The sequence below is a fragment of the Bubalus bubalis genome, chromosome X (genome assembly GCF_019923935.1).
Source record: "Bubalus bubalis isolate 160015118507 breed Murrah chromosome X, NDDB_SH_1, whole genome shotgun sequence".
NCBI lineage: Eukaryota > Metazoa > Chordata > Mammalia > Artiodactyla > Bovidae > Bubalus > Bubalus bubalis.
The window spans coordinates 113268631-113278580 of NC_059181.1; the positions used below are offsets into that span (position 1 = coordinate 113268631).

General features: G+C 42.2%; 1 protein-coding gene across 11 annotated transcripts in view; it reads left to right on the forward strand.

The window, feature by feature from the left end:
* AFF2 (AF4/FMR2 family member 2) overlaps positions 1–6601 on the forward strand; it is a 539621-nt gene extending 533020 nt beyond the window's left edge. For all 11 annotated transcript variants that reach the window (XM_025275774.3, XM_025275776.3, XM_025275777.3 and 8 more), the window contains one exon: positions 1988–6601. In XM_025275774.3, coding sequence (XP_025131559.3) covers positions 1988–2109 — 122 coding nt within the window. In that variant the 3' untranslated portion in view covers positions 2110–6601. The remainder of the gene's footprint in view (positions 1–1987) is intronic.
* Positions 6602–9950: the final 3349 nt, after the last annotated feature.

The window sequence follows — 9950 nt, forward strand, 5'->3', positions numbered from 1 at the left end:
CCACCAACATAAATGCACTGCACCCCGCCAGCATGGTCCAGAGGCTGTTCAGGGACCTGGACAGAGGACCTAGTTTGGAATCTTCTTTTTGCGGCCTTGAGTTTCACACACTTTGTCATTTCTGAGCTGCTCAGAGTGAGGGAGTTCCCACATCTGTCTTGTCCCCATAGGTATGTGGAAACTGAGGCGCTTCCTTTTTGAGTGAAACTCTCCTCCCCCCAGAGACCACCATGTATGTGCACCTTTTCCCACCCAGTCATGCAGTAGAAATTGCTGAGGTTGGCTGTTCCAGTGGAAGGTCTCCACCCCTGCCCCCTGTCTGTGTGCCTGTATAGCTGCAGATGGCTCATTGCAGAAGATGGGCCAATAGGGCTGATTCTGCCCTCTGGCCTTTGTTCTAGAAGCCCAGTTCCCTATCTTCCCAGCTGCCAACTTGAAGCATTTATTAAAATGGTGACCTGGGTACTTAGTTAAGAATACCACCATGAGCTGTGTGCAGAATACCCAAGGGGCATCTCATTCACATTCATTCAACAGCAACTGGATCCTTTAACATTTCCCTTAATATTGTATTACAGAAGAAGGTATTTTCAGTGCCCAAAATAATTCACTCCTTTATCAGCAGAAATTACTTTTATTGCATAGTACAGGTTAAACAGTATCACATAATCAAATGAACCTGATACATGGAGAAGGAGCCCATATGTTATATATAACATGAAAAATCAATGCATTGTTTAGTGAAACACCATCTGCTGAGCAATCAAGCACACATAATCCATGCATGGAAATTGCTTGACAAGAAGGCAGGAGAGCATCCCAACCACTTTAGGGTAGTCTCCAACACCTCCTCCCTCTCCCTCTGCAATGATACCTCACCCCCAGCCAGCATAGGAGCCATTTTGTCATGAACAAGAGCCTGCTTCTCATGGAGATCGATACAGTGTCAGCCCAATCAATTCAGACATACAAAGGAGAAGCCTAGCTGGTTTCTGAACATCAAAGAATTTTTCCAATATATTCCCCCCACCCTACCCCAAAGCAGACAGGCTGAGACTCTGGTCCCACTGCTTAGTGGCAGGGGGTGCTCAGTGCTGTTCCTTGCCTGAGTCAGCTGGCGGGGGAATCAGCAAGGCACTCTTACCATCCATGTCCCAGGGGGCCAGGGGACCTGCTGTGTGACAGATCCTTACAGGTTATTTTCTTTCCCTAAAGGAATAAGACGAACCAAGTCAGATGCCTCCTAGACAGTGGCTTGGCCTTAGATACCGATGGTGCTAATGGTGGTCCAGGCTCACTGGTTATATCTACATCAAGCCAAGAAACATCAGTGAAGTTATTTCATTTAGACAAAAGGAAAAGAGAGTATTTTCAATTGCATAACACACAGAATGAGAAACAGCTTGGTATCATATACCATTTTCTGTATAAAGACACCTTTCTAACTATAAAGTTATAATATATAAAAATATAAATTCAATATTTTTATAAAACAAATTTAGATATATAACTTTATGTGTAGATTTTCAATTTATAAATATTATATATGTTTCTATAAACATATATGTAAATATATAGGCAAATATATTTTATGTGTAATATATGCATATTGTGATAGATGTGTGTGTATCTCACAAACCTCCACAGGATTGTACTGTATTTTTAGAGGTCACAGTCTAAGAAAATGTATAGTAATTTGAAAACAACTTACTATGAATTAACAGATTTGAGTGAGTTTGTGTTTTCTTAATAACAGTAATACAGACATGATTTATGCTATGGAGTTTGGGTAGCTAACAAAAGATTAAAACCATAGTGCTTAATATCCATATGAAGTTTGGATCACCTTGTAGGTACTCTGGAAATTGATGTCTAATGAATGAATGAATGAACCAAGAATAACTCATCCAATGCCTGTGTGCTTGGGGTGCTGCTTATGGCCCTACTGTCATTTAAAGGCCTGACTAAGGTCTGCTCTGATTTTCAGAATTCTTTGGCGATCTGGACACGTTGATGGGGCCCCTGACGCAGCACAGCAGCATGACCAATCTCGTCCGCTACGTTCGCCAGGGACTGTGCTGGCTGCGCATCGATGCCCACTTGTTGTAGTGGCTGCGCCCCCATCTCCAGCCTCGCCACCCACCATGCTACCTCTACCAGAGCGCCGATGGGCACTGGTGGAACTCCACTCATTTGGGAAAGTTCTCTTTGATTATGTTTGTTTTGATGCTTCTTTTGATATCTGTGAAAAACAGAAGTCATTGTAAGTGGACACTACACCTTCAGAGCAGTGTATCTTTTATCACTTAGTCATTTTTCTGTATTTTCTATGCATTTCACAGATCCCACCATCATTTTGTGCTTGATGGAATGACAGTCCCTACAGTATTTTTTTAGGCCCACACTACCCAAAAGAAAGAATGGAAAGCAATTGTGAGAACAGGTTCCTGAGAAGTGAAACAAAATGTCATATATATATATATATATATATACATATATGTGTGTGTGTGTGTGTGTGTGTGTATATATATATATGTCATATGTCATGTATATGTCTATGTATGAACGCAGACACAGAGGACCTGCAAAGATTCAAATTTTCAGCAGTAGCCATTCCCCAAACTGTGCTGTTCTGTCTAGATAAGAACGTATTTCAGTATCCGTTGTTAAACTTTTGTGATTCCCACAGACTCACTTTTCAGATGAGAATTTTCATTGTTGAAACCCACTGGTTAGATATTTTAGCAACATCAGAAAGTTAAGAGTGTTAAGAAAATTCATGAGCACAGCAATGCCACTCTGGAACGGTACTCTGGCATGCAGCCAGAGGACTTTTTAGTTAGTATCCCTTTCCTGACTCTCTATTTGAAAAATGTCAAGGATGTGAAGGAGTGGCAACATTTATATCAACAACTTTAAGGCATCAGCTGGCATAAGTCGTTTTGAACTCCATGATTTGAAATGTAAATCCTCACCCGTGATTCTCTTTGTGTAAACCTCTCCTTTGAAGGGCAGTTCAGTGGTGCATGCCCTAGTAGCCTAGATGCTACAACCCAGTTTAGAGATGGGAGATGAGAGGGCTCTGGCAACTGTCCAGGGAATGCACACCTCTGCCTTTTTTGCAGTTGATTGGTGGGTCCATAACTGGCAGGACTTTTTTTTTTTTTTAACTGTGTTTTGCTCAAATCTCTGGAAACCAAAGTCAAGTTCTCACTACTAGAAGTAGTCATATACAGTTTGCTTCCTAATGGCTTTAAAATATGGACTTCCCCAATTATTATCACATTTGCTATTTTACAGAATTTCTTTTTGACTTCTTTCTGTTTTCTTCTACCTTTCTCTTCCTTTTTCTTTTGTTTCTTTTGATTTTGGCTCATTAGCTTTTCACTGAAATACAATCACTGACTTTATTCATCTATATTATCTTGAATCATTTCCATGAAAATCCCAATGAAAATTCCAAACTCTCTTAAGTTGTAGCTAGTCTTTTAACAAAAAATGAGCTGGGGTAGTGCTTCACCCTAGGGTGGTTTTAAAAGAGCTCTGAAGATGGGGAACAGTTCCGTTGATTTGGAGATATTCCAGAGTCACTTGAGACTATTCCCACCCCTTTTGATCCTCTGCATTCATTTTGTGTCCCTAAACATCACAATGTAAATATCATCTTTGGGGTTCCAACCCACTAGAAGAATCCCACACACATGGTAAAAACTATCCATACATTAGTTAGTTCCTTGTAATTACCTGCTGGTATCTAATTCCATGTAGCCTTTCATCAGCTGAGTTATTGGATTCTTTTCACTGAGTTATGACCAGATAAATAATAGATACATGCCCATAAAAGATGCAAACTTGTATGATTTTTGAAAGCAAGTCATGCAAGTGATAGGAATAGCAAAGGATCCCCTCTACACTCTCACTGTCAAGGTTAGCTATTATCCCCAGTTGCAAAAGAGCCAGATTTGAGCTCCACTCTGGTCATCTTTGAGCTGAAGGCCCTTTGTGGTATTATAAGGGCTGTGGACGTTGTTTTCCAGTGGCTGAGGCCACGTTGTGAAGACGACAGCTGGGAGCATCCAAGCAGCTGACCCCACACTTTTCATGCCCCCAGTGTGGTTGAGCTGGACGTTGGCAGTCTCAGCCTCAACCCTAACACACACAGACACACACTGACCAATGCAACCCAAAAGAAATCTTTTCTGAACCTCTTAAGTGAGGAGCATGATCCTATGAACGACTCCAGATACCCAAAGTGGGTGTCACACAGATGAAGCTGGTGGCTCTGCAGCGACTCAAGGTCTCTGTTTGTTTCCCACGGCTTACCAGGTGGAGTGCCTAACTATGACTATATAATGAAGCCCACTGGTCTGACTTGCATGTTCAATCTAGCCATGATCCTAGACCATCATGGATTTATGAGTAGATTCTTCTTGAAATTCAACCTCCAGGAACTAGACAGGGACAGTTTCCTGGGGATAGAAGTATATTGCCTCATGGATGAAAGACTCGTATCTCTAGTTTCAGTGAGTCGTTCTACCTACCTGACACATAACAGGGAGACAGCAGAGCAGCCTGCCTGCTGCCTGACGTGTCACCTCTGGTGGCTGAGTGTAAAGTGTGTCCAGATCAGCAGCACGATGATCAAACCTGACAGGCAAGCTCAGGATCACCACCTGATTATTTAGCAGACCCATTTGTAAAGCAGAAACCAATTAAACATGGAGGATGAATTGCCTTCCTCTCCCTGGAGATGAGACATCTTTCAGTTTCCTGATTAAGGATTGTTGCTGTTTTCTAGGCACTCTTTTCATCACGTTGTAAATGGTGATGTGTGTCGTAGGTGTGCAGCATTTTGAGGGACTGAAATAATATTTTGTCAAGTAAATCTCTTCAGTGTACCAGTTTGTGGGAGAGATATGAGACATGTGGATGGTGGTGAGAGATCCTGCTTCAGACTGTGATGGAGGCTTGATGAGACACATCTCACAGAAAGCACATGGAGTTAGGGTCATGGGCAAAGAAATGGGCAGCTCCACCGAGCGAGCAAGTCACAAAAGGATCTCAGCCCTGCAAACGGGACCCACATAGGGCCACCACTATGCCTTCACTTGTCACCCAAGCTCCAACCACAGAGAGTTTGACAAGTTTATGTTATGATATTGGCTTGGCTTTGTATTTTAATTAACCTTGGATTTTTTAGTGGTTTTGTCATATTACTGCCTGAGTTCAGTAGGTAGGATTAATTTGAAAAGAGTATACTAGTGTGTTCCTCGGGGTAGAATTTAGCCGTGAGCATGTTGTTAGCCAGCCTGTAGACTGTTAATTACTTAATAATCTCATTGGGAAAATGCTAGTAGTTTTCTATTTGGATGACAGAATTGGAAAAGCAGATTAGCTGCTGCTAACTTTTCAAAGACTTGAGGTTGGGATGCCTTTTTTCCATGTAATGACATTAAATGATTCAAATCTCTGGTCGATAACCAAGTTGCTCAATTCGAAACCATTGGCTGAAATGTGTTTTGTTGAGTTTCCAAATAGATGAATTTTCCTTTGAACAGCACCTTACTAGGTGTGTTGGACTGGGTCTTCATTGGGAAGATACTTGTCCTCTCAATATCTTTCTCAAAGTTATTTAATTTGGATTGTGTTTTATTGAAATTTGCATCCCAGAGGTTGAAGTTGGAAAGCATTTCTGAAGGCAGAATCTATAAGATGTGGGGGTGGAGTCCTCACATATTTCTCAGTAGACATGATAAAATTCACCTGCACGAGCTGGCAGGTGGGAGACACCAAACTGGATCACTGGGTAGGACTACTCAGTAAGGCAATGAACTGCTTGCTTAGAGAAGCATCACCCTCCCCATTGAGAAAATGTGTAGCGAGACACTAGCGCTACACAGCATTGAATGGATGGGTCGATTCCATGCCCCCAGATTCAGTTCTGTGGGGAAAAAATATGGAGCCCGGTGTCGCTTGCTCTATTGTGCGACTGGCAGACTAAATTCTTCTTCGTCGTCGTTATCGTTGTTGTTGTTGTTGCTGTTGTTGTTCTCATTTCCACTCGCACAGCCTTATTCTCATAATGAAACTCTGATTCATTTGCTCTTTGGTGTTCGCAAACTCCAACAACAGAACTGGCATCTGTGTATTGATAATCAGCAATGACCCTGGCAGGAGGCTAATCGGACAGGCTGGTCTCAGACATCAATCCTACCATCTGATATTTTCGGGGAAAGAAAAAGTATGAATTCCTTTTCCGTTCTCCTCCTCACAAGCCTAGAAGCCCCCTTTCCCAAGAGCATCATGTTTCTGTCTGTAATCCATCAACTCAAAGAAAATTGCATTGTGGGGAGGGCTGAGGGGGTGGGGTGGGGGTTAGAGGGTAGGGAAGCCCTTCCAGACCAGGCTGCAGTTCTTGCCCCTTTCTGCTTCTGACCTGAGATGGTAATGACTCCATGAGGCTCACCATGGGTTTAGGGGACACAGAACTGCTGTTCCGATCCATGATCAATCATCGTTCTAAGAGATTGGAGCTTTGCTGTTTCATTAACTGTGCAGTGTAGACTAATGGTGTTTAATAAAAATCATTCAAAATTTCAAACTCTTTTGCCAGTGACCTCAATTTTGTTGGCTCTTCGATTTGTACCAGACTTTGAGGAGGGAAGGGGGAACACAGGAAGCCTGCTGCCAGGCCCCTGGCTCAATGCTGCAGGGAGCACCCCCAGGGCCCACCAGCACTTGCTGGTCAGGTGCCACGTGCAGACCAACTGGGAACCCTTGTGAAGAAAGAATGTCCCTGTGGATGCTTGTAGCTGGGACTAGTGTGCTCCTACTGAGGGTATCATTATTCTCCAGCCTCTGCAGCATGAAGCCAGCTGCCAGATCAGGTGCTTAATCAGAACTGCAACCTGTTCAGTTCTGGCCTGCATCACCCTTGTATCTCTGAATAGGAGAAACATCTCAGAGCCTAGGGTCCAGCAGGGTGCACAAGGCCAGCCAAATGCCCACCCCCCAGATGCTGGTGCCCTTCTGTGGTTCTGCAGTACTTATGACATCAGTGGGAGAGGAGCCCTTGGGCAGGAAGCAGCCTTGGGGAAACCCCCAAAGAGGCTGAATTGGTATCATGTTGCCCAGATCCAGAGTTAGCTTCTCCTTTGATCTGCTCAACATGCTGCTAGTGATCCATTGCTTAAACGTTTAACAAGCTCTCTGAGAACAGAAAGCAGTTGATTTGTAGCATTTGCTAATCACCGTGGTGTAACCGCTCCCACCATAGCCTATTTCCAGCCACGTCACTGAACACAGAGTTGGAAAGAGATAGACGCGAAGTTGGGAGATCAGGCAAACCAGCTCTGACACAGAACTGATTGCAGCCAATCAAAGGGTCTCAGAGTTCACACTTATGTTCTGTGCACACACACACACACACACACACACACTTTAATGACAAACTATTACATCATTTTCAAATATGGGTCAATCTTCTAGGAAATGTGGATAGTCTATGATGAGACCCTGGAGGTGTGGGTTTTAAGCTGGAGAGAATGAAGCCCTCTTGAGCCCAAAGCACAGATGCATTGGCAGGAGTATGTGGGTCGTCTCCACATCTGCAAGGTAAAATGGAAGTGAAATAAGTGCTTAGAAAACTGTCATGGTTGGTTAAAAATAAGGATAGGTGAGTATTGTTATTATTTCATTATTATCATTTTATTATTATTAAAATGCCCAAGTAGTACTTCAAACTTGTAAGTGTCACTTGGATAAATGATTTACTATTGCTCCTACTAATGACAGCCTTCATCTAGTTAGAAAACATTAGGCCCTCTGTGGAGAAAGCACAATTCAAAATGCACTGTGTTGTTTTCTTACTATATGGCAACTCAGTAATTCTCCCATCTCCCTGTTGTTGTTCAGAAGGTTTTTGCTTTTGCTGTTAGTAATTGAAGTTATTTAGCATATGTTTTAATTTTAAAGTATCTATTTACTATCCTTGCTCTGAAATAAAACTAAAATGTCTCCTGGATCAGTTTCATGATTAATATTTAGAAATTATCATCCAAAGCAAAACAATTCCCTTTTCTACCCAATATAAAGAAAGCAGTGACAAACAAGAAGACATAAAGTGCAGTGTATTTTTCTAAGACAACGAGGTTTTTGTTAAAAACACACACACACAAAATCTTTTTTTTCAAATTAGACCTCACCATAAATCAACTGAGAGTAGAACAGAAAGTCTCAAAGGACCTCTTCTCCTGGTCCCATGAATCTTCTACAGTTAATAAGAGGTTTGTATCTAGAAAGGTTGAAGAACTTGCTGTAAAATCCTATTTTTCTTTAAACATTTCCATGATCTGTCTGGGCCTGTGTCCACAGTCAAGTGTTAGCCCTGAAGGATACCCGTATCTTTTATGCATTCTTTCCGGCCCCTCTCTATCTCCCTTGCCTCTGCAGTTCTTCCTGTGACCAGCATGATAACATGGTTGATCAGGGGGTTCTTCAAGCCCCTCATGGTATTCCTGCAACATTTGTCCTGACTGGGTATGGTCCCATCTGGGTCTGGTTAATTGCTATCACACTCACATGGGGACTTGGTGTCCCCCAAGGCCGTGGACCAGTTTGCATGGAGACAGAGAGCTAGAAATGTCTTCATCATCATCCAGTGATTTTCTATTTCAAAACCATCCTCATGAATCAATCATATTCACCCACAAATATTACAAATGAGATTGATTCTGCCTCAAGACAGTTTGTCAAGTAGTTTTCTTCCTGGATGACTCTACTCTCTGGGCATTTTAGAAAGGGAAACATCTGAGATGAAATCCCCCACATTTGTTCAATTCCACAAATAGCTGTTTTTATTCCTGTTTTACTCAGAATAAATAATGCTTCTAAAAATGGTTTGATGTAGTGTTGTCTTTGGATAAAATAAACCTTTTAAAAGTGAGCCTGGTGGAGCTACCATGCTCAGAATGCCCCTGGGGACCAGAAGATCCCTCAGATTCTTCCCCTAAGCACACTTGATGGGCTGACTGCCATATCCATAGGCTCCTTCAAGAAGACACTGGTTTCTGTTCTGTTCTGTGCTGGTGATCGTGGTGGCTGTGGCTGTTCCTTGTCTCTCTCTGTCTCGCTTATCTGGCTCTGGCTTTCACTTTCCTGCTTGGGCTCTTTCTGTCTCTAAACAAATGAATAGTTGAATTCAATGTGAGCTTCTCAACTGTAACTTGTTCTTTCTTTTAAGACATAACAGATTAATAAAAATAGGTGTTCTGATTTCAAACATGCCACCTGGAGAGGCATGCTGTATTCTGAAACCGTGATATTATAACAACTGCATTATCATATGGCAGTATAAATACTCATCTGTTGAATTCATTTGTCCGGTTGTAGAACTTTGTGGAGCAGTGTTGTGACCTTGACGATGCCATTTTGGAGCAAGTGCAGTGGCTGCAGGCAGATGAGACACTTTACATCAGGATTTTTCAATGAACTTTAGCTGGAGGCCTGGCGATGGCAAACATTTTCAGATGTTGCTGTAACCATGATAAATGTAAAGCACAAATTTCTGTTCCAGAAATTTCCCAGAACTCTTCAGTCAAGGTGGTTTTATTTTAGGTTTATCTTTTTCTTTTTTTTTCTTCCTCTTTTTCCTTTTTTTTTTTAATTTTGAAGGGGTTTGTTATTACTGACTGAAGAAATATTTTGACCGTACTGTGTATTTCTCCTGTCCTTCCCTCTCTTTCTCTCTCCCCTCTCCTTCCCTTGTTAAAATATTTAAATCTGGAGTCTTTTGCAAATCTGCATCAGATCAGGCCAGGAATGAAGTCTGAGTCTAAGCAGACATTGATGGGTTTTCAAAGAGGAATATTCCCTATCTCTGTGGCCCTTCCACGCCCCACACTGAAGAACCAAAGGGCACTTTTCTAACATCGTTTGAGACCTAATGCAGT